The sequence below is a fragment of the Serinus canaria genome, chromosome 2 (genome assembly GCF_022539315.1).
Source record: "Serinus canaria isolate serCan28SL12 chromosome 2, serCan2020, whole genome shotgun sequence".
NCBI classification, from domain to species: Eukaryota; Metazoa; Chordata; class Aves; order Passeriformes; family Fringillidae; genus Serinus; species Serinus canaria.
This window is the reverse complement of record NC_066315.1, coordinates 5430017-5454723: the sequence shown is the minus strand read 5'-3', so window position 1 is coordinate 5454723 and position 24707 is coordinate 5430017. Positions and strand designations below refer to the sequence as shown.

At 38.8% G+C, this 24707-nt stretch overlaps 1 protein-coding gene across 1 annotated transcript in view; it reads right to left on the bottom strand.

Annotated features, from left to right (window-relative positions):
- Positions 1 to 2318: 2318 nt before the first annotated feature.
- LOC103813058 (sodium channel protein type 5 subunit alpha-like) overlaps positions 2319 to 24707 on the bottom strand; it is a 33792-nt gene continuing 11403 nt past the window's right edge. The window contains exons 9-27 of the mRNA XM_030234337.2: positions 24068 to 24265; positions 22560 to 22742; positions 21433 to 21813; positions 20598 to 20727; positions 18570 to 18808; positions 18033 to 18233; positions 16925 to 17278; positions 14773 to 15210; positions 13749 to 13895; positions 12718 to 12838; positions 11067 to 11221; positions 10226 to 10399; positions 9895 to 10002; positions 8173 to 8451; positions 7529 to 7582; positions 6471 to 6612; positions 5842 to 5942; positions 5150 to 5420; positions 2319 to 3802 (exon numbers count right to left, since the gene is read on the bottom strand). Coding sequence (XP_030090197.2) covers positions 2604 to 3802; positions 5150 to 5420; positions 5842 to 5942; positions 6471 to 6612; positions 7529 to 7582; positions 8173 to 8451; positions 9895 to 10002; positions 10226 to 10399; positions 11067 to 11221; positions 12718 to 12838; positions 13749 to 13895; positions 14773 to 15210; positions 16925 to 17278; positions 18033 to 18233; positions 18570 to 18808; positions 20598 to 20727; positions 21433 to 21813; positions 22560 to 22742; positions 24068 to 24265 — 4875 coding nt within the window. The 3' untranslated portion in view covers positions 2319 to 2603. The remainder of the gene's footprint in view (positions 3803 to 5149; positions 5421 to 5841; positions 5943 to 6470; positions 6613 to 7528; positions 7583 to 8172; positions 8452 to 9894; positions 10003 to 10225; positions 10400 to 11066; positions 11222 to 12717; positions 12839 to 13748; positions 13896 to 14772; positions 15211 to 16924; positions 17279 to 18032; positions 18234 to 18569; positions 18809 to 20597; positions 20728 to 21432; positions 21814 to 22559; positions 22743 to 24067; positions 24266 to 24707) is intronic.

Genomic DNA, 24707 nt, shown 5'->3' with positions numbered 1-24707 from the left:
ATTCACTTAGGGTACCAAATGAACTTTGGCATCTGATCTCCTGCATTGGTGGAGCTCTGGCTCTGTTTCAGGGTGGCCTTTCCAGAGAGAAGGACGTCAATGATGCTTGTATTTATTGTGACCATCAATCAAATGCCCTTACAATAAAAAAATACTTCTTCCTGGTACACAAACTGGCAAAGATGAGTCACACCACATTTATGTATGGATGTGTTTAATACAGTCTCCTGGGAGGATGTGATACCAGGGCTGATTTCAGTGCACACCCAAATCCATGAGAATGATGCATGTGGCTCATAACTGCTCCTCAATGCATCCTGCACATCTTGGGAATCCAAAGATTCCCAAAATCCATGAGAATGATGCATGTGGCTCATTACTGCTCCTCAATGCATCCTGCACATCTTGGGAAGCTCACACTGAACAGGCTGGAGCTGGGAAACACCATCCCACCAGTGCCATGGAGTCAGCTCCTCAGCTGGGGTTGTTTATATAATGTGAAAGTGGTTAAAAATAATTTTAGCCAAATAAATACATTTATTTTCATTAATTCTTTCATAGTTGTTAGATTTATTTTTTATTTGAAGGACTACAGCCCCTGGGGCCGAAAGGCACAGAGCTGTTGACTTTTTTGGTGCACTGTGCATCTACATTAAAATCTGAGGGAGTATTAGTCAAAACTAATTAAAGGTGCTACCATTTCAGGAATGGCTAGGGAGAAGTTAAGGGAATGCCACAGATGAAACTAAAAGGTACTATAAATATTATTTATTTGCATCAGTCTTCAGACAATATTACCTGAAAACAAACTCTCGTTATTAGAAGTAATTTACCATCCGTAGTAGAAGAGAATTTCTGCCCAAAAAGCTCACAATCTGAAGAGTTGGAAAGGACAGAAGAAGAAAGCAACACAAGACATAAGAGAGAAGGGGCATTCAAGAGAGAAGAAAACTTGCTGCAAGTTGCAAACAAGTGCATAGCAGGTCCCACTCAATCACTGGGTTCTTTTCTGGCTGAAATCAGTGTGGAGGGAAAAGCTCACCTGAGCCTTGCCAGAACCTGCCAAACCCAACAGTGATCACAGAGCTTCAACCCTGCAACTAAGAAAAATAAAAAGCATCCTAAAGATGTTAGTGTACATAAGAAATTAACATGTCTGGGGTAATTTGTGACTACACCTAGTACGTGACAAAGGGAAACACAACAGTCCTTAGACAGCAAAGTGCATCAGCTGGATCTCCAAAGTAAATGCACAAAGGACAAAAGAGTAAGTAGTGTTTGGGCATGTGTTTTTCTGAGAAGTATAAGGACATGAAGATAAAGGACTTCATAAGGAAAATGTGGTGAGATGAGAAACCACGAGAGCCCATCTGCACACGTAGTTCCATGAGAAGTGAAATTTTAGAATTTGTGATTACATCCTTAGGTTTGTTAACCCCAGACCCAAGTACGTCAACCCAGATTTCCTAATTGCCTATATTACCCATAATTTGGTTTATTCTAGCCTTTGCAGGAGAAAGAAAGCTGGTTCTCCCATCAGGGAAACACAGGCAGGAGGGAGAAAGGCTCCTACCTCCAAAGGGACACATCCATGGCCATGGATGATGTTCATCACCACAACCAAGGACACCTCTGATGGGTCCCATGTGGAGCTCACCAGCCTTGGTTTCTGGTGTCCAAGGGAGTGGCTGAAGTGATATTACCAATTTCCATTCAATGTTATTTGTGTTTCTCTTCTCTGCCACATTGTCAAGAATGGCATGATTTTGTGTGAACACAAAACTCAGCTGTTAGGAGAAGTGTGAGGAAAGTATTCAATAAACACAAATTTTTATGGGGTGATTGATGGTACAGCTGCCTTCACCTCACTGCCAGAGGAAACTGGGTTAAAAAAAATAATCCTCACAGGCACAACATAAAGAAGGTTTTTCTCTGCTCAATATGACTTCTGTAATACTAAGAGTTGTATTTATTATTTCATTTAACTTCAGTAGCACAACTATAATAACATACATGCCATGGTTTATTCTGTAAATCGATCATATGGGAAGAAGTCCACTACACTGTGGAATACCTGTGGATCATGCAGGATCTGTGTTTGTGGCACATCTGTCCCCAAACATAAAAAAAAAAGATTTAAAAAATCATCAGCAATTTACTATTTATGATGATAGTAGCAATTAGGAATGGAATAAATTTTAGCTCCTTTCCATTCCTCAATTTATACTCATATTGACATTCATTTTCTGTTCTCCAATAGATCCATTGGTGCTTGGACTTTTCTCTGCTTCCTGTACAGGGGAAATACCAGCTGAGGTTGCCTGTCACTGCCGTGAACATATCACAGCACCCAGGTACTGTGGGACCTGCTTTGCAGTGAGATGCCATTGATCAAACAGACCCAAAACCTTTCTCTGAATAGGAAAATATTGAAGAAAACTGAACACAGCAGAACCAAAGGCCACGATTCTCAGCTGCCACAATTAACTGATCACCATCAGCAGACCTGGTTTCATAGGGAGGCCGCCTCTGCTGACATGTATTTACAATATCATCTTCTGTGAAAATTTAAAAATATTCTTAACAGCTTTGCCACCAATTAACTACTTAATGTCTGGAGATTGTTGATTGCCCATTATTTCTGCATTCTCAACCACGAGATTGCCACTACTCTCTCTTGCGATGCTGTCATACGACGGAGGGATGGACACTGAGGACGAGGTTTCAGACCTGTTAGGACTCCTACCATAATTTGCACGCATCATAGATGCAATGAGTCCTTCTTTTTCTGGAGCAGACTCTCCCAGAGTGTCAGAGCTGCCAGTTCTGTGCTGGTACAGGTAGGAAGCCTGTTTGAGGGAGCGCTGGAGCAGGTGGCTCCTGTAGGCACGCTGGATCACCGTGGCCGACTCTTCCTCTTGCCTGAGGCTGAGCGTAGTGGATATTGGCTCATAGGATTGTTTTGATGGATTGGCAGCCATGAATTTCTCCTCCATTTGTACTTTCAGAGTATCCAGGTCCCCAGAATCTCCCAACACCCTCTTGGTGAAAGCAAACAAGATATCCAAGCAGTGTATCTTGTCCCCACTGACCACAGGCAGGTCCATTGCTGTGAGTTCAACTTTGTTTGGTTTTGGAACACACAAGGGCTTGGGTAGAGCATCTGCAAAGTCTGAAAGTGCAGAGAAAGTTATGAACTGAGTTGCCTCAGGATCAAATTTCTCCCAGATTTCATAAAAGATATCAAAGTCATCTTCCCCTAAAGGCTCTGCACTTTCCTCAGTGGCAGCATTGAAGTTCTCCAGAATAACGGCTATGTACATGTTTACAACAATGAGAAAAGATATAATGATGTAACTTACAAAATAAATAATACCTATGGCAGGTTTACCACATTCACCCACTGTACCATTTATGTTTGGATCACAGAATGGTGGCCCAGTGTTTAAAATAGGACTGAGAAGACCATCCCAGCCAGCTGACGTGGTGATTTGGAAGAGACAGAGCATGCTGTTAGCAAAGGTTTGGAAGTTGAACATGTCATCAATGCCACCTTCCATCTTCACATAGGCAAAGTTAGCCATGCCAAAAATGGCATAAATGAACATGACCAGAAACAGCAAGAGGCCAATGTTGAACAGAGCAGGAAGGGACATCATTAAGGCAAAGAGCAGAGTTCGAATTCCTTTGGCTCCCCGGATGAGTCTCAGGATCCGGCCAATCCGGGCCAAACGAATGACCCTGAAGAGTGTGGGTGGTAAGAAATGTTCAAGGGCTTGTCCAATGCTGGAAAGCAGTAAGGCTGAAAAGGAGAGGATAGCAACTCATTAGAATATCATATTTTTCCTTAACTAGTAAAGAGGCTGGAATGATAATATATTCACAGCTCAAAAATATCTGATGTGTGTTTGCTAAGCCCTACCAGAATAACTTTTTGGAGAAGCTGAATTGAAATAATAGTTGTTGAAATCAGCAATTATGAACTAGGTTCTTCAGCCATCAGAGGACAGTCCCTGTTGCACAGAAGATAACAAGGAACTTCTGGTGCACAACTATAAGTATCTGTATCAGTTGACACTTGATGACTGAAGGTTTTCTTTGACTCTGGTTGCATGACTATTTCAGCATATTCAAGTGACCTTCTACATTTGTCTTCAAATACTGACACTACAAAGCTAAACTAAGAAAACAAGATATAATGCATTGTCATTTAGATGATATAGGCATGATATGTAGAAGCCAACAGAGTGATGAACATAGAAGATGTGCATACCTCTCTACAGTGGCTTTTGGTTCATTCAGGGACAGAGCTACACACGGATGTGATTTTTTTTCTTTGTTTGAATGAAATAAATGACACCTAGTAGCACTAGAAGTGGCTTGTCTTTTCTAAGTGCAGCTGTTTTGGATAAATTTTTCTGTATTTACAGTCAAGAATCCTAATTTCTCAAGGAAGAGCCATAGTCTTACTGAAATCTTACTTACCCTAGACAGAAGTCATAGTAAAGAAGTGAAATATCCTTGCCCTAAATGCTTGTTGCTTGCCCTGGGAATAGTTAAATTGGCAGGAAGCTCAAATTTGCAACAGAGCTCTTTACCCCATTCTTCCATTGCAATCCCTTCAAGTAAAAACTAATACATTTTTCTATTTGATCTTTTCTATTGTGTTACAAAGTGAGAACCCTTATTGTCAGTCAGCAATGCCTGAATTCTACAGGCTATAATCCAATTCCAGTATTCCTATTTTTCTATATATTTCAGTCATCTGTCAAGAACACAGATGACAAAACCCAATAATTGATCTGACTGAATATTTCTTAGTTTGTACTAAATCTGTGACAATGGAAATTATCATGTAATGTGATATTGCTATGATGAGTGATTCATTCTGTATTTCAGATAAGGAAAAAAAACCTGAAGAACCATTATAAATATAGACACATTTTTTTCTAAATAATTGTTTTGAATCTCATTTAGTATTATTTAATATAATATTGAAGGGGCTTGCCTATTTTTTCCTTAAGACCTTATAGTATTAGGACTTACATTTCAATGACTATTTGCAGTTTATAAATTTTAACTATTTTTTTTCTTTCTAAAAAGAACAACAATTGATATAGTAAAGAATTTTAAAGACAATTTTACTTACCAAGAAGTGACATAATAACAACAACTAAATCAAATATGTTCCAGGCATTTGAGAAATAGTACTGCCTCAGAGCCAGCAATTTCAGCACACATTCTGCAGTAAAGATGGTAACAAAGAGTATATTGATTTTGCTGAGGACGTTTGTCTTCGTTTCACTTTGCTCATAGGTTTCCACCATCATTGTGACCATATTGAGGCAGATGAGACCCATGATGACAACATCAAACATCTGGGATGTTACAATGTTGAAAAGGAAACCTTGGTATCTGTTCTAGAAGGGAAAAAGAATACTTCTGACATCAGTTATGAAAATAAGGAGCACCCATCCACATGTTTCCAACATTTCCAATTTTTATATCACAAAGTCTCTCAGCTGCAATAAAGTCGGAGAAATTGGAGAAAGGCAGAGTACAAAAATGACATTAAAAATCCCTTCCCATCCTGAATTTTATCAGTTCCAAAGAGAATATAAAACCCAATAATATTTAGGCAGAGAACTTAATAATATTTAACCTGTAAAATAATAGAGTCAATTTTTGGAGTGGAACTGGCTTTATAGCACTGTGTGAGTGCTATAAAGCCAGTGTAAAGACAATAAGAATATTTTATCTGCAATATATAAATATATACACTTCCCAGTGAATTAAACTGCATTTTTGCAATGCATTTTTCCAGTGAAGAATTCAGTTTACCAAGGGTCTTGGAATGGGTTTTTGAGGTTTCTTGGATCCCAACTTTTTCATTGCATTGTAGTATTTTTTCTGTTCTTCTGTCATAAAGATATCTTCCCCACCTAAGTATACAAAGAAATGTCACTGTTATTTGGTGAAGAGCAAAATTACTGCACTTAAAATGTCTAAAATTCTGGAAACTGGCATTCCTTCCTTTCTTACACCTTGCTGTTACTGGCTCTTATTTCATTTCATGTAACTGTGTCCATAAAATCAGTGACACAAACCAGCCATTCACAGAGTAGAAGTCTTGGTGTGAAACTCAGCTCACCCAAAAGGCATGCAAACAAAAAACATGGACAGGATCAAATCTTTCCCTGGGCTTTTGTGCTGGGCTTGCTGAATATCCAAATCACTCATCAGAGCACCTGTAGCAGACCACTTTGTAAATAACGAGTCTCCTGTCATCCTGAATTCCCCAAAAAGAGTGAAATTTTAAGAGGCTTTGAAATGTCTGGGGAAGATCTAGGTGTTCAGGTTACAGGGAAAAAGAAAGGAGAAAGTTATTTCTTGTAATTTAATTATTAATGCTCTGGTAAATGCCAATAGAAGTTTTAGGTTCCATGGATAGGACCTTGTTCTCTATACACTTATCTTTTTCTTTTGCTGGTTGAAGTTGTCAATGATTACACCAACAAAGAGGTTCAGGGTGAAAAAAGACCCAAAGATGATGAAGTTCACAAAGTAGAGATACATATAGAGATTGTGCTCCATGTCTGGCTGATCATCTTTCTGCAAGAATGAGAAGAGACTTGAGAAACAACAAAACAGCAGCATGGGCCCATTGAGAATAATTTTCCTGTTGAAGCTCCTCTCAAAAATTGATTCCATGAGGAACTAAGATTTACAGCCTTACTGCTAATTGTGACAAAAGTGGTATAATTTAAAAATACTAACAGTGCATAACACAAAATTTTGTTTGAATATTCTTGACATGATTTCCACAGGCATTGCAGAAGCATCAGTTCAGTTCCTTCCAATAAGAACAGGAGCTGTAAATTTTCAGTACATGAAAAATCAAACAAACTATTTAGAAGTCAAATTCCAAGCTCTTGCCAATAAAATTATTGGCTTAGATATGTTGTTGCTCTTTTTTATCTTGTGAGCAAAAAACTTCTGTGGATGGCTATTATTAATAAAAACAAAATTGGGAGAAGAAAAAATAACTTTTCAAATCGAAGAACAAGGAATAAAAACCTCAAAACACACACACAAAAACTTATCAAAATATGAAAATACTATTATTAGTATTATTAGTAAAGTACTATTATTAGTATTTTCCTATTTTGATATATAATTTCTATATCCATATATAATACTGCTAATATTATAATATGAAAATACTTTAAAAATTCTTTCATTCCTTTGAGGTCCTGATGAAATTAAGGCATCCTCTACATTTCAATTTCTTTCCTTCCTAAGTCATACCACTTTGGATCTAGAGCTGAAACACTTTCCCTGTTGCAACAGAGGAGCTTTAGGATACGATGAGTCATTTGCAGATTAAATGTTTACATCATCTGACAAAAAATAATTACTGGTAGTATTTAGCACTGACAAACAGCAGATGTGGAAGTGCAAAATGAATACTGCATTTGCAGAAAGGAGCAGCATTCTCAAAAAATACGGTTTAAATGAAATGACTTACCTCTCGTGAATCTACTGCTGCATACATGATATCCATCCAACCCTTAAATGTTGCCTGGAATGAGAGATCATGGAAAATGTGTTGAACTTTGACCATGAAAGTCTTCACATAATTTGCTATATCCAAATGACAATGACTGCAGCAAGAGCCTTTCCTGTGTTCACAGGCACAATGCACCCAGCTCTGGCCGCTGCTGTTGTGGCATTCTCAGCCTCTTTAGGATATGAAAGCTCTCAAGGGGGAGACAGAACACTTTATCCTAGGATTCTGACAGAGCAAACCTTCAGCAGCATGGCACTAAAGGCCATGCAACCCTCATGCCTGAATAAATCCACATTCTGACAGGAAAGGTCACTATTTGCCCCAGAATTCCTTCTGAGATGGACTCCAGCTCTCAGGATCATGAAAGTGCTGGAGGCTGCAACAGCACTTGCCCACCAGATGTTCCTTTATCATCTGGAAAATCAGGGCAGGGTCTCATCTGTCCCCCTTTTCCCATTTGTGTGCATGAACAGCCAGCTACAAGGGGGGAGCAAGCTGCAGGATATTTCACTCCCTGCATCACCCTCAGAGATGAGTTAGGAATTGCCAAAAGGTCAAGCCCATCTGACAAGGGCTGGCTACTGAGGACAAGCAGCACTTACCACCTGAAGAAGAGCCAGATAGCCAGAGCCAACATTATCAAAATTGACTTTAACATTGACCCAGAATATTTTCCCAGTGTTGTTATACATCTCACAGTCTGTTTTGTTCTTAATGTTGTTATCTAATACGGAATTTTCATCTGTCATATTGACACATTTCCCAAACTTCCCAGCAAAGAGGTTCACTCCCATGATGCTGAAGATGAGCCAGAAGATGAGGCAGACGAGCAGAACATTCATGATGGAGGGGATGGCTCCCAAGAGGGCATTGACCACAACCTTGGATGAAAAGGGAGAGGAAATATATGCTTCAGAAAAAAGGATGAGCCCAGGTATCTGTAAGCAGTCACTCAGTCATCTCTGCAAACAGAAACATGATGTATTCTATGTAAATAGTCACAGTAGTCACAGCTGGCAGGGGGACCTTGAACAATATCTTTAGTATCTATTAGGCTTTCAAAGCAATAGTTGATACTTCTTAGCCTGCTGTGAGATCTTACCACTACTAAAATGCAAGCCCACCCTGGGGTTTTTTTTTTTTTTTGTTTTTTAAATTTCCCTTATTTTTGGAATAGGACATAGTCAATTTGTCTCTTTGTTCTAGACTTTATTAACATAAAACTTCTGAAGTATTCATCCATGAGCACTTGTGTAGAGGACTATTTTTAAGACTGTAAAAAGTAGTTCCTAAAAGGACCAGTAATAATTCTCCACTAGTAATTTGCTTCATTTATTTTCAGTAGATTATGGTTGTGTTTGGGGTCTATAACCATAGGCCAGGTACATTTCCTGTGCTGGGTGCTGTAAAACCACAGAAAAGTGTCCATTCAGATTTTAAATACAGGCTGAGACATAACAGGTTGCTTTGAAAAAACTGGGTAAGTGAATGGTAGGAACATTTCTTTGAGTTTCACAGTGAAGGCAGTGAACTCATCTGTGAGGTAGCAAAGAAAGATTTGATGGACCAGCAGAAAAATTCAAAGGCTCTGTGAAGGTTTTTTGGAGACTGTGCCACACACATTCTTCATAGCAAGACAAAGTATGACATTACCTGTTTCAATATCAAAATTTACTCCACACATGGAAAGTTTGATACATTCTGCTAATTAATATAATGACATTTCTCTCTGTCTTCACAGTGCCAAGATTCCAACCACAGAGTTTTCAGTCACATTTCCAGAATAAAAAAATAATAAATAAATGTGATCTTTTGATGGGAAAAGAAAATCTAATGTTCTACAGACAAACACTTTTGTTTTCTGAAAGAACTCTATTTGAAACAATAATTTGAGCAAAGTACTTTTTAATAGGCTCCAGTTTTTGTAAATCAATCCAGTAAAATCTTTCAAAATTGAAGTGACTCTTTCCTTGACTTAGCTTGCTATCAGATTTCAAAAATTATAATTGTGCTCACAGTTCTTATTCTCTGTTTTTGCCTATCTCAGTAAGACAGGAACACAAGAATGTCTGAGCAGCAATGGAACAAAGTTCCACCTAGGCCAGTTTGAATTTCAGCAGCACTTGGATCACTCACTCCAGGAAAGTCTATAAGGAATGCCCAAGTACAGAAGAGCTCAACCAAGGGTCTCTTTAAAAATTTATTATATAGTTCCTAAGCTGAGCTCAGGGTGAAGATGTGAACTTCACAAGACACAGTGATGAGTCACAAACCTGTTATGTGCTCATCAGTTCTGGCAAGCTTTGGTTTGCAATCAGTCTTACCCTCATTCCCTCAAACCGTGACAGTGCTCTCAGGGGTCTCAGAGCTCGCAGAGTCCTGAGAGATTTCATGGGCCCAAAGGTACTGCCAAAGAGGTTTATCAGAGAGACCTGAGTGGGAAGACAAAGGAAATGCATTAACAACATCCTGTCATCTGTTTCCTTTATTTCTGTTAAAAAAAACCCAACTAACAAACAAAACCATGTTTTCTGTGCCTGGAGCACAATATCCTGACACCATTGCTACAGGGGTTAAGGTCTGAAATTTACATCCAGAAAATAATCAGGGATTCTGCTGCTAATGCTATGTAGGAACAGCAAGGGCAGAACTCACATCTACAATGAGGAAGTCCAGCCAGCACCAGGCATTGGTGAAATACTTCTTGAAGCCATAAGCCACCCACTTCAGGAGCATCTCCAGAATGAAGATGAAAGTGAACATTTTGTCAAGAAATCCCAATATCGCTTGAATTCTTTCTCTCTTATGTATATGGATGTCTTCAAAAGCCTGAAATCATAATAGATATAGATAAATGGCAAAAATCAGAAATTAACCTTGGACATTTAAGTTAAGCAACACTGAATCCCCTTCATCATTCAATTTGCTTTAATACAGATCTGAACACCATTTGTTACTCAAATCTATGCCAGCTGATAAAAGTGTTACTCTCCCTGTGCCTTCTCTTTCTTTTTCTCTATATAAAACAGCCCTGTGGATGCATCCTTCCTGCACAATGAAATCCTGGGAGGGCAGGATAAAAATATATACATATTTTTAGAAATTTATCTAATAAAGTTTATATGTTGAAGAGAACTAAGCTTTTTTTTCCCCAGGTATTAAGAGTCACTTGTTTGTTTTAATGGTATAAAATGTCCTTAATATTTCACAATTGTGACATAACTTCCTGAGTAAAATCCAGTATACACCCAGAAGAGAAACAGCTTTTGAGATTCATGTATTCTTAGCTTAGCTCACACTCTCTTATAATTTTTAATAATATCAATAATGGATTTGCAATAATTAAAATGATGAATAAATGACTGCTATTTGAAGACTCTTTCCTCTTTATGAGTTCAAAGATACTCAGTTTGTTTTTTGGTAAAAGCAACTTCTCTGGGTGCAAATTAAAGCAAAAAAAATCCTTCATGAATACATGAAACTGTGCTACACCAACCAGGGCTCCACTGCTCAGAAGAATCATGAACACGATAAAGGACTCAAACCAAGAATGTTCTACAATCTGGTAGCAGGTTTTTCTCAGATTCCACCAGGTTTCTCCTCCAAACTTTGCAGCACAACCCAGGCAACAGTGGAAGTACCGAGCACAACCTGAAAGTGAGAGACAGCAATGAGTGCATGGAAGGAAGGCCGGTGGATGTGAAGACATGGCCAGGAAACTTCTGGGGATAGGACAAAGTCAATGGTCACAGTTACTGCATCCTTGTTGGTTTTCCCTGTTTTACCAAGAGAAAAAAGAATTGGGATACATCTAGTTAATTTGCCTTGTAGCTCCTATACAGTAGGTAGAGCCCCTTTGGACAACTTTTCATTGCTTCAATATTGTATTTGCAGGGAATGCCCCAACAAAGGCAGGAATTATACATCTGACTCCATGTTCTTAGAAGGTTAATTGATTACTATATGACACCATATTACATTAAAGAATGCTATACTATACTATACTAAAGAATACAGAAAGGATACTTACAGAAGGCTAAAAAGATAATAATGAAAACTCCTGACTCTCTCCAGAGTCCTGACACAGTTTGGCCCCAATTGGCCATTGAGTGAAAACAACTCCCAGCAGAATGCAATGGAACAATCCCCTGTGGGCGAACAATCTCCAAACACATTCCACATGAGCACAACACAGGAGAAGCAAATGAGATAAGAATTGTTTTCCTTTTCTCTGAGGCTTCTCAGCTTGCCAGGAGAAAAATCCTGGGCGAAGGAATATTTTCAGAGACCGTGAATGTGACATTTCAAGACATTTCTGAGACACTGGACAGGCTTTCACTGACATGCTGTTGGAGCACACAAAACTTCAAGGCCGTAGGAAGAAGTCTTGATGTTACAAAAGTCCTTCTCAGTTTCTGCACACTTTTTGGAAACCAGAGATGAGATGCTGTAACCCCAGCACAGAAAGCCACCAAATTTGTCAGGATTAATGTGAGAGCCAGCATTGTTATATATTAGCAGAGGAAGAAATCATAAAAGCACTGAACATCTCCTAGAACAACTTGCCAAGCTAGATATTGTCTGATGATTTGAAAAGAATATTGGATGATATTTAAGGTCCTTCCCAACCCAAGTCATTCTATGATTCTCTAATCATCACCCTATAGAAATTCAATTCATCTTAGCAGCTTATTTTGCTTATTTCACTCCTTTGTTTGAGATTGTTCATGAAATGTTATTCAAGGAATACTTTTACTGCTGCAAAGTATTAATAAATCTGATGTGCCAGATGACCACTGCCACATGAGACCTGATCCCACACACTTCTCTTATGTCAAACCCCCAGAGTGACTTGGTTGTGTTGAACTGAGGGAAATTCATCTCACCTCACAATCCTATTTTTCAGAATGGGGTCTGTGCCATTGCCCATGTCCCTCTTGGAAGCAACAAGCTTTTAGAGGAAAGGGTTTTATTTTTCAGGTGTCTCAGTCTCTGTGTTGACTAGATAGGGACAACTATTTAGCTTTTTTTTCAGATAACTAAAATTAACTGAAAATAATCTGACCCTGCTGGCTCAGCATCACCAGAGAAACAAGTTGATTTCTTACTCTTCTCACTTCCCAATAGTGAAACCATGAGAGTCTTACCTTCTGGAAAACATTGTTCTGGAGTTTTTAAGTCTTCAGAAAGTTCTGGAATCTGTTTTAAAAGATCTTCAGAATTTGCCAGATCCACTGTGCTGACTTCAGAAGAGCTGACACTGTCCAACTACCAAGCACAGCAATATCAGTTACTGATTCTTTCTAATTCGGGTCCAAATGAATAAATTAATCTGTGAACAACTAAAACTCAAAATTAAAGCTTTGGTATGTACTAATATTACAAGTATTGTTGGTAATGGAAAAAACTTTTTGATTTTAAAAGACATAAGCTTAGAAGTACCAACAGATGCATTCAAATAGAGGCCCAAGCTCTATAATTACAATATCTATCTACATGAACCAGATGTAACTGCCTAAACAGCTGGGAAACTGAAGAGCTTTTAAATTGCATATTAATTAATGTAGTTCTCAAAACAGGAGAAATTACCTGGGTTAAAGCCATGAAATCATGGAAAGATGCATTCACACAGGAGACCCAGAAAAATAAATCAGTTATTATGCCAGGAACTGAGCACCCATGATAATATTTAGGAAGCAGAAATTGGAATCACACCCTGTATTCTTCAGTTACAAAGCTTTTTGCTACCCATTAAAGCAAAGACAATATTATGAGTCAGCAATTTGTTAGCCATTGCTTAGTTTATGCTTTTGTTCTTTCATATTTCCATAATGCTGGTTTTTACTTCTTTGAATGTATTCTGCATTCAAAATTATTTTAATATCACTGTAAACTCGTAAAAATGATCTTTAATGACAGAGAGAGAAACTAATTTCAAGCATTATGTTTCTTGAATCCAAGAAACTTAGGACACAGGCAGACTTGATGGAATTTTCCACATGGAAACTTATCTCTCTTTAATTCTTCTTTTTTTTTAATCCTCCTTTTTTGTAGAGTCAGAATTTAATGAAAGGAAGGTATCAGAGACTATTTTATAAAAATAAATATCTGAACAGAAATATGCTTTTGTTTGACCAGTATTGGAAAAGTAACATCACTGAAAAATAAAAAATGTTACCTCTTTTTCTTCTGGTGATGAGAGTTCACTCTTCCTGTCCTTTCCTAGGTAAAGCACACTGAATTCTTCAGAGGAAAATCCAGATCCTTTACTCGAGCTGCCTGAATTTTTTGCTCTGTCTCCCCTTTGCCTCAGGTGATTTTCATCCTGAAATTAATCTGTGGATTAGAGGGGTTTTCTTTTGCCTTTTTAGGGAGTGTACAAGTCAGAGGGGAAAAACCAATAAGCTATAAATTTCATTAAAAGTGGGAATCTCCAGACAAGGTTATAAGAAAGGATCATTTTGAGTCTCTGATTTTACCTAAGGACAGAACGTTTCCCCAGCAGAGCAAATGAAGGCATTTTAGTGGTCTATTTAAAACCTAAATGAGAATTCTTACATAGAAATTAAGAGGGAAATTTAATATAGGAAATTGTGATACCAGAATGACAACTATGATTGAAACAGAACTGAAAAATTAATAGACCACAAAGAAATAGGGTAAATATATGATGTAGTATCAGAAATATGTCTTTAGTAGAGGCACTCCATACTTAATCCCATCCACTTCTAATAATTATTACATATTACAGACAGGGAGGAAAAACACCAAGTAAGGATTAGAGCAATCAAGTCATATTCTGAATCCATGATAATGTTCTCTATGCAGAACACAGTATTTTTGCTCTTTTGTGCAAATAATAGCAAAAACAGTTGACATCATGCATAAATATTTACATTAAAAATACAAGTTCACCAAGGACTGCCACAGTTACCTGTGTTCACCACAGCATGTCAGCTAGAATTCCTGCAAAAATTTTCTTCTAAAACCATGAAGGAATGTTGATTTTAAAAGGCTCCAAGTGATGATTTACCCTTGCTGTAAATATTTTTACTTTTGGCTCTAGTTCAGAACTTTGTAATTCTCTGGAAATAGATCAACATCTCCCACCCTGTTCTGCTAGAGACTCTTCTCCTGCACATCCCTCCCTTCACCTCTCTCCACAATTCTACTGTTCCAACACAAATGAAGACATCCATTACCTGTTTGCTGCAGTCTGTGTCAGTAAATGTGCTCAGTTTATCATCATCTTCAAAGCCCTCACTTGTATTCTCTGCCTCAGCAATAGGGACACAAACAAATACGTTGGGGTCTCTAACAAAATCTTCAAGACCTGGGCACTTGTCCCTGTTTTTCTCAATCCATTCATTATTGTAATTCTGTTTATAACTCTTTGGCCCTTCACTCTTGAACCCAAGTGAGTTCTGTGCAGTCAGTTTGATTTTCTTCTTGTGCACTTTCTTTATGTGCCTGAGCTTCCTGCAGCAGGCATCCCACGTCACGCTCTTGACAAAGTGGAATCCCCTGCGGATCCGAGCGAAGGCAATCCGAAGGTTGTTCATCTCTCCATCATCCTCTGTTGTCTGGAGACTGTCAGCACTGAAGGAACTCAGCAGCAGTGCAATGAAAAGGTTGAGAACCTGAAAGCAATTGACATAATAAAAAAAAAAATAAACTAAAGTCCGGAGACAAGCATTAGAAAATCTGAATTCTAACTTTGAAGAACACAGACGCTACCAAAGTTGTCTCTCCCGAGTAAACCAAAACAAAGTGATAAGGAAATGGCAGCAACTGATCACATTGTGATTGATGAAATCAACTTCTCTGTCAGAAATTTCAATGCTCCCATTCCTCTTTTCTCAAAAAATGTAATTTAAACTACAACAGAAAACAGATCTGTGTGCCAAATGCATTATTTCTTGAAAGTAACTTTTCAAAGGTTAAAGCAGTAACATTGACTCATGTCCTCTCATTTTAATAATTATCTCTTCATTCTTCAAATTAGAACTAAATCAGGCCTCTGTGGAGCTACTTCCAAAATTCTGTGAGATCAGATTCAGGCCCAGGAATTTCCACACATCTCCCACATTATCACAAAAATCAAAACCAAGAGAAGCTTGACTGTTTCATTTTTAAGTACCTTCAAATAAAGGAATTTTTAAACCTCAATTTGTTGGGGTTTTTGTTTGTTTGTTTGTTTTTTCTTTTGTTGTTGTTGTTGTTTGTTTCTAAGGGAATGGGAGAATTTAATTTTTTCACTAGTATTTTGGTTACTAATGGGATCTGTGTATCTTAATTTTTGTCATGGCAGAACTGGGCAGATAACACCCCTGAGCCATCCAAGGACCACAGGCAGTGAAGAATATCAGCTCTCCAGAGATCAATTCATCCCATCTGTCTTAGGTATTGGCTTCAGGCTGGAATAAATCTCAGTCCAGGATACCTCTCTGCTTCCTTGGACCATGAGAAAGCCTGGACAAAAAGTGATGGCTAAACACTTCATTGCTTGACAGTTAACATGAAATTGTGATATAAATCTCCCTCACAGCATTTCATCACTGACATCAGTCCTTTCAGTGTGGAACAGACAGGACATTAAATACATATTTAGGATTCAGGCACAGAGCATAGATTTCCCACAAAGGTCTGCCTAGAGTTAAATATGTTCAGAATTCTTTTTACAATTAAGAGCAGCTTGGCTTATGAATGAAGGACATAGGGAACAAAGTTACTTAAAGAAGATATTTATGATTTGGGCATCAAGAAAGGACAGCTCAGGACCAAGGAAGGTAGGCTGTCCCTTGTGTCCCAGCATAGTGTGTTGAGGCTCTGTAGGTTATGCTATTGCAAGATCTAGCTCTTGGATATAAATGTACTTTGAGATGCCTAAAAATAATCCTGATTTCTGTGGTAGCACTAAAGTTTCTGCCATTTGCTGATAAAGAATGCAGTACTTGCATGAGGTCTTAATAAAATAAATAAAATTGATTTAGAGAGGGACTTAAGCACTTGGCCTAATTAATTCAAGCAGGTGAGCCATAAGCCTCACTGAATATTTACATCCAAATCCCAAGATGTGGAGGAACTTACTGCCTGTGGTGTATTTACTGCAAAGGTGTTTCTCATCACATTGCCACATGGAAAGGTCAAGTGGTGCTGTGAGCAAAGCTCACAAAATGGGAAAATACAGACAATGGCCCAAAAGTGAAAGGAAAAAGAGGATTTCACAGACTATAACATACATAGGTAAATTTTCCTCCTGTTTTTAGGGGAGCTACCTTTTGTTGTCAGAACAGCCCTTAGCTGGAGTCCACCACAGACAGAATAAAGAGAAGAACACATGGCAAAACTTACCACTAAATTTCCTATCACCATGACCAGCAGAAAGACAAAAAGGCACAGTGATGGTTCAGCAACCACCATGCAGTCCCACATGGTCTCAATCCATTCTCCACACAGAATTCGGAAAATGACGAGGAATGAATGGAAAAAGTCCTTCATGTGCCAGCGTGGCTTGCAGTCTTTGCTTATTTTAGCGCAGTTGAACACATAACTTCTCCCAAAAAGTTGCACCCCTACTATAGCAAAAATGAAAATGATGATTGCCAGGACGAGGGTCAGATTACTCAGTGCTCCCAGGGAGTTACAAATTATTTTAATTAGAGTGTTTAAAGTTGGCCAGGACTTTGCCAGTTTGAAGACCCTCAGCTGCATAGCAACATAAAACATAGTGTTAGACATTGGTAGAGATAACTCATCTTTGCACCATGCAAAACCTACAACAACAAAATTACTGATATTCTGAACTATTCCAGCAATGCAGCATTTGTGGCACATTAATACTTTTTAAAAGTATTTATAGATATTTTTTTCTCTTGGCTGGGCAACACTGCAAACATAAACTAATCACCCTTTAAAGGACCAAACTAACTTGAGACCCTGATAAGTGCAGGTGTCCATGCAATTCTCTTGATGTAGATTATGGTGCCTAATTTACATGTAAAACAAAAGACAAAAAGCTCAGGAACTGCTGCTGTAGCACTATGAAAAGAGTCTATATTTTGATAAAGCAATTTAAATCAGTCTGCGGTATATGAAGTAGATACCTTAACATAATTTCACATCTCTCTTTAAATATTGTTTATTTCTGTTTGTACCCCGACACTTTTTTCCTAATTTCCTGTGCTAGTTTTTAATTATTTGTGTCAGTTTTATAACATGTCCATTCTGGAATATTTTTTCCTTTGAATATTTCTCAGTGAATTCAAAAGAAATACACTTCTAAAACTCTGACTCTAACATCATAAACTAAGGAGTTTGAGTGTGTTTTTTAAAGCCAAGACGAGGAAGTAAAAATAATTGGGGAAGAAAAATATAATTTCTTGCCTCCTAGCTGCAGAAGTATTCTCTATTAAATTCACAAGATAAAGTTTCATACAACTGAGCATGCGTGAAGAATTACCAGTCTGAAGGATCGTAAAACTGACAGGGTTCCTCCTTTTTTCCTTTCTTTCTTGCTTTTGTTTTTAGGGAAACTCAGTTCAATTAAACTCAGTGTGACAATGACACTGTCAAAAATATTCCAGGGCTGCTGAAAATAGTAATAGGGATCTAGAGCGATGATTTTTAAGATCATTTCTGCAGTGAAGATTCCTGTAAATACCTGTGACAAGGAAATGGCAGCATCAGCCTGAAAGTAGCCATGAATTATCTCATCTCTAGGTCATTTTCCCTCAAATAACATTCATGGTTAATAAAAATGTTTATGAAGTCCTAATGCACTTTTAATCAAAATGGGAGGATTTTTTTTTCTGCCTTCTCAGGAGCATGACAAAGTGTATAAAAAAATCTGGGAATTGTCTGTATTAGAAACAAAGTTTATAAATGCAGCATTTGCAAATTTTGAATTTTTACTTTCACTTTTTATGTTTTGAGTGAAAACACACATCAGCCAATTAATTAATTCTATAAAAACCCACATAGCTGAGAACTTGCTTACCAAGTTTCCTATTTTAAGCATGAATTTAAAAGTAGGTGACATATTATTGTGTTCCAGTGCCATGAACAAAGTGTTCATCACAATGCAAACCGTGATGGTGAGATCAAAAAAAGGATCCTTTATGAAAGCAGCCACTTTTTCCTTGATTCTCAACCAAAGTGGGCAACAGTCCCAAATTAGATACTTTAAAGCAAAGTTCTTCAGGCGTGGTGGGCATTTCTGCTGAGCTTCTTCATGTTCTAAATGAAAAAGAAAATCTGTCATTAGTTATCACTGAGCATGATGGTGAAATAACAACTTCAAGCATTCAAAAGAGCAGAGACGGAAAAGGAAATCTCTCATCTCTCACAGAGCCTCCCTGCACTTTTTATCATTCATGTGGTTCTCACATCAGCTGAAAAACATGAAAATAAAAATTCAGAGAAAATGCCAAAATCTTTTGTGAGCACTTCCTTCAAAAGCCTTTGGAAAGGGTTTTATTTGTTTCAGACTGGTACCACAATCATCTGGCAATGCAGATATTTGTTATGCAGGGCCTTCACCACAGCTTCTCATGCTCTTGCAGGACAACAGAGCAGCTACAGCACTTCCCACCTCGTCCTCACATGGGTGTCTGGGACAACACCTGTGAAACACCCAAAAACCTTCTGTCTCCCTTGACCCTCAAGGCAGTTTAAAGAATTGATGGTAGACATGGGAATTCTTACTCTGGCAAATCCAAATTGCCTGAAATGTGGCCTTTGGCCTTTCCTATGGGAAAGGTCACACCCACCATTTCCCAGCTGATGCAAATTGAACACATCTCCATTTTCCTCAAGTAGAACTTGGGACAGAAGCTGTTTTGTCTTTGTCATTTTCATCTTTTTAATCAAATCTAAATCTCATAGCTTTTCTTTCTTCTCCATTAATATTAATTAGCCCTTCAAAATACTTTTGACCCAGCTTAAGTCCTGTGCAGACTCACTGACTGACTGGAACTAGCTTTAAATACAAGCACAGTAGGAATTACTCATCTGGTTTTCAGGGACCTGGAAGCTTTTCAGAAATAGATGAGCTGGGTCTGACTCATATCCTTTTCCTAATTGGCCCTGTCCTTATTTCTTCCCTCTGTTTAATTTTCATTTCTTCTCCCCAGGCTCAATACCTACATCTGTACCCTACACCAGTTATTCCAGAGTGATCTCTTTGCCTCAGTCCTCACTCCAGGTCTAGCTGTTGTCTTCCTCTAGAGCTACAAGTCCTGTTCCACCCCAGTTCACAGCTGAAACTGTGCTACAAAACCCAGAACTCTGATGAGTTACACTGCAAGGTAAAGTTCAACTGGATGTGTTCAACTGTGATTCTCCCCGGAAAAAATATTTTAAAAAATTAAGAAAAGGGACCTTCCTGCCACAGCTACCTCCCTGTTCAATCCCATGCTTGTGGTCCAAGAACTGGTGGTACAGCTCCTCAAAAGGGCCAAAAGAAAACAGAAGTTCCTCATCCTGAATAACTTGAACTGAAAATTTTCAGCAAGATCTGTAACAAAACTATCAGTCATCAAAATAGCTGTCACTGATTAACTCCCACCAAAAATTCCCTTGGGAAGGTAAATTAAAGGAATAAAATTGTGAGGCTGAGTATTCAATATCGAAGAATTGTCACAACTAATTTTACTTGCATAATCTTATTAATTGTTGAATTCTGCATGCCTGTGAATCCTCTGAATTTTGCCACTGACACAAGAGAAATCAGGTGAAGAAAAGTGTCCCAGTCCTGCAGGTCAGACGATCAGAAATATTTTCCACCTACTCTCACCCCAACCCCCTTCACTCTCTGTCCTACAAAATGAGCTTTTACAACAGGCAAAGACTGTGTTCCAGTACAGAGAGATTGTGTAACACCTTTTTTTCTATAAGAAGTACAAATTAACAATGAAATTTCTAACTACACGTCCACAAATCTCTGCTAACCTTTAAGAAATATGCTTTGTTCTTTCATGGCAGCATTACTTTAGGGTTGAAATAAACTTAATGAGGAACCACTTACCCTCCAAGACACTGGTAATTATGCTGACTACACTTGCTGCCCTTTGTCTCTGAAGAGCCTCATTAAAGTACTCGGCTGACAGATGAGGAGGTAAATGCATCATGCTGCTCTCATCATGCACAGCTGGCTGCTCAGAGAAATAAACACGATTAGGAACATAGCACGGGAGTGAAATGAGCCAGGATGTGATGATGGGTAACTGTGAGAGTTAATAGGGACAATGACAGGCAGCCAAATAAATGTACATTTTTACAAGATGTAATAGATGGTGAGATTGAAGGTCCTACTCTCTTCTGGAGCTGCAGTGAATGGATCCTGCAAGCATGGGGCAAGCACAGCCTTGGAAATGAGTGTATGAGGGGAAACAGGCCCAGGAATTATTCAAGAGACTAATGGAATAGGAGAGAGGTGAAGGATAAATAGGGGAAATTTGGGAACTTACAGGCAAAGATGCTGCACGATGCTAAAGGGGCTATGACCAAAAAAAAAAATTAAAAATCACGGGAATTATTAAAAATTACACCCCTGAACAACATTTGGGATGAAAAGGGTGACTTGCAATTTCAGCACTAGGAATCTTTCAAACTACGTTAGTACAATTAATGAATAGCGGAAACATAAGGTTTACAACAGGAAGGGCAAAATCTAATTTTCAGGAAGCATCAGACTATTAAAAACCCAACAACTGAAAAATTCCCACACCAGCTTGAGTTCACACCACTGCTTGCCAATAAGGCAAAACTCTTAAAACAACAACAACAACAACAACAACAACAACAAAGATTGATAAAGCACCATATAAAGCATATATTGAAAATATTCTATTTTTCCTCACCAGATCCCCCTTTCCCGAGTCTTCTATGACCGGTGGAAGCAGGGCTCCTTCAGAGGGCACAGGATCTTGGCTGTGCACCCTGCTGCTCCCCAAACCCACCCCAGGGTGGTCCTCCAGGCCGCCCCCCTTGCTGCAGTTCGGGGTGGCGGGGTGGGAGCTGTGGCCCCGCTGGCTCTGCAGGCTGGGGCGCCTTCCCATCCGCGCCCCCGACAGGGACCAGCAGCGGGGCTTGTGTCCCCTGGCGCCCGCCGTGTCCTCGTCACCCGGATCCGCTCCCGAGTCCCCCTCCACGGCGGGGCTTTGGAAGTTGAAGATGCTCCCATGGCTCAGCCGGCGCTTGGCCTGGCTGGAGCTGGGGCCGTACACCAGGCCCAGGAGAGACTGGAAGCCCAGGAAAAGCAAAACAGAGAGAGCAGCGTAACATCACAGAGAAAATCTGGGGAAGCTGTAAATTGTTAGAGCTTTGTAACGTTTACTGTCAACCAGTGCAAGTCCAAAACTCTTATTTGATTTAGATTTTCTGGCAAGGATTACATTTAGATTCTTAATGGCAGATAATACAACTTTGGCCCAGGAGAGACTGGAAGCCCAGGAAAAGCAAAACAGAGGTAGCAGCATAACAGAGAAAATCTGTTATGGGGAAGCTGTAAATTATTGGAGCTTTGTAACATTTACTGTCAGCCACTGCTAGTACAAAACTCTTGTTTGATTTAGATTTTTGGGAAGGATTGAGTTTAGATTCTCAACAGCAGATAATAAAATTTTATAAGCTGTACCAGATATTTTTGAGATAATACTTACATTTTATACTTACATTTTAAGTATGAAATTTTGCACAGAGAATGACAATATAAAAGCTAAGTCCTGGTAGTCATTCACTTCTTTTTATTTCTCTTTGCTATAGAAACTTTATTTAACTATTTGAACTTTGCTTTCATGCTCCATCTATAATACTTCCTTTTCAAATTAATTTTTTTATCTAATTCTTCTTTATCGCAACATTTGTTTATTTAAAGACTTAAGAGTGATCTGTGTTTGTAATTGGGTTTTGTTTATGCTTTCAAGCCATTAGTTTTAAATTAAAATTAGAAAAGCTGTAAGGATCTCAGATTCAGATAATAGATTACCAACTTTCGTTGACTGTCTGGGAGCTGTGACTTTGGAAGTTCTTCTCCTTCTTCATTTTCTTCTCTCCCCAATGACTTATTTCTCTTTTTCCTATTGCTCCTTTCTTTTATTTCTTTGGGTGACAGAGAAGAGGCTTCAAAGGAGCTAAGTGACAGGATATCAATCCCTTTTATACCCAGTGCCTGAAATTTAAAAAACCAAACATGGATGATATTTTTGCTAGGTGCTTTGAGTAAAAGCAGAAAAAAACCACTTCTGTGCTCTATATTATTATTTCCTGATAACAATTTGTGTTTCACAAAAGTCATTAAAAATCTTCAAATATGTGATAATGCTAAAAGAAAGAGGAGAGAATTTCCCCAACATATGGAGCACTGAACAATTTGCTATTTGCAGTGTGTTATATGACTACAAGTACTGGGCCTTTCCAGAGGCAAAATAATCACATTATAGCTCCTACTCCTCCATATGGCAAATTTGCTTACAATAAAAATTCTCAGTTTGAAAATAATGCAGTAGAATATATCCTTTCCCCAAAAGAAATGTTCAAACTGTAATAAAAGTCTTTCTTTTCATTGGGGATCCTTGGGACTATATTCACAGTGTGGATGATTTTCCTTCCAATGCTGAATTTAGGGTGATATTTTTAAAACACATGAGTATCTTGTTCCAGAAGCTTCTGTGCTGTTTAAGTTACCAAGAGACTTTTCATTCAACTACAATAGGCTTTGGCTCAGATGTTAATGCAGCAGAATTACTGTATGTTTCTTTGCTCAGCAGCCCAAATGACAAAATAGAAAAAACAGGAATTTTTAAAAAGCTAACTTTTCTTTTGGAAGCTGCTGGTTGATGGAATTTTATACTTTTCCGATTTAAAAATACTGCTTTTCTTAAACCAACATCAACATTTAATGCATTTTGTCCAGAATAACAGTCATCGTTTCAGAGGAAACATACACAGCTGAACAAGGAGTTGTTCTGCAGCTCCAGGAATCACTAATTTCAGTAAGTTATCACTTACTCCTGTTTCCAAAATGGGTGGGCTTTATATACAGCTGTACACAGGGAGTGATGCTTTTTCTTATGCCTGGATGGGGCTCTGAGCAACCTGGTCTAGTGGAAGGTGTCCCTGCCCATGGCAGGGGCTTGGAGTGAGAGGATCTTTAAGGTCCCTTCCACAGAATTCACAGAATCACTGGGTTGGAAGAGACCTTCAAGACCATCGAGTCCAACCCAGCCCCAACACCTCAACTCAACCCTGGCACCCAGTGCCACATCCAGGCTTTGTTAAACACACCCAGGGATGGAGACTCCACCACCTCCCTGGGCAGGCCATTCCAGAACTTTATCACCCTTTCTGTAAAAAACTTTTTCCTAATATCCAACCTATATTTCCCTTGATGCAGCTTGAGACTGTGTCCTCCAAACCCAAATCTGCCCTTCCAACCTAAACCTGACCAAAAACAGAACAATGAGACAAACACTTGCAAGTGAGTAATTTTCATACCTCTTGCTCCTTCTGCAGCAATTCCATAGCTTCCCGAAATTTCCTTTCCTTTGCCTCGGTTTCAGCAATGGTGGCCTTGTTCTGGTCCTCATATGCCATTGTTACTACAGCCAGAATCAAGTTGACTAGATAAAATGAGCCCAGAAAGATGACCATCATGAAGAAGACTACATACACCTTCCCAGAAGCTCTGAGGGTCTGCAAGCAACACACCCCAGAGATAAACATTACCACAAAAAGTACCAGGTAGGCTTTCAGTGTGTCTCTGAAATTCTTCAAAAGCACTGAGCTTCCTAGACACAATGTTTCAGGAAGCTTAAATAGAATTATAAATTTCTTTGCTGTTCTTCCCTGTCTTTCTCCCTCCACCAACACCCTCAGATTGTAAATCCCATGAAGACAATGGAGGAGGCATTTTTACATTTTGGAAGAACAATACAGAACCCTTTCAGGGCTTTTTTCCAAGAGCAGGGCAAAAGAGCTGGGAAGCACTTCAGCATCCCTTTTCCAGGAGTCACAGGCAGAAGGAAGGCCCATGAGCCTACCAGGGTCACACCCTGGAAGAGCACACCATAGGCTCTGGACATTCCCCACAAGTTAGGGTGAGAAGAAAGGAATGATGGGAACAGTTATGCAGATT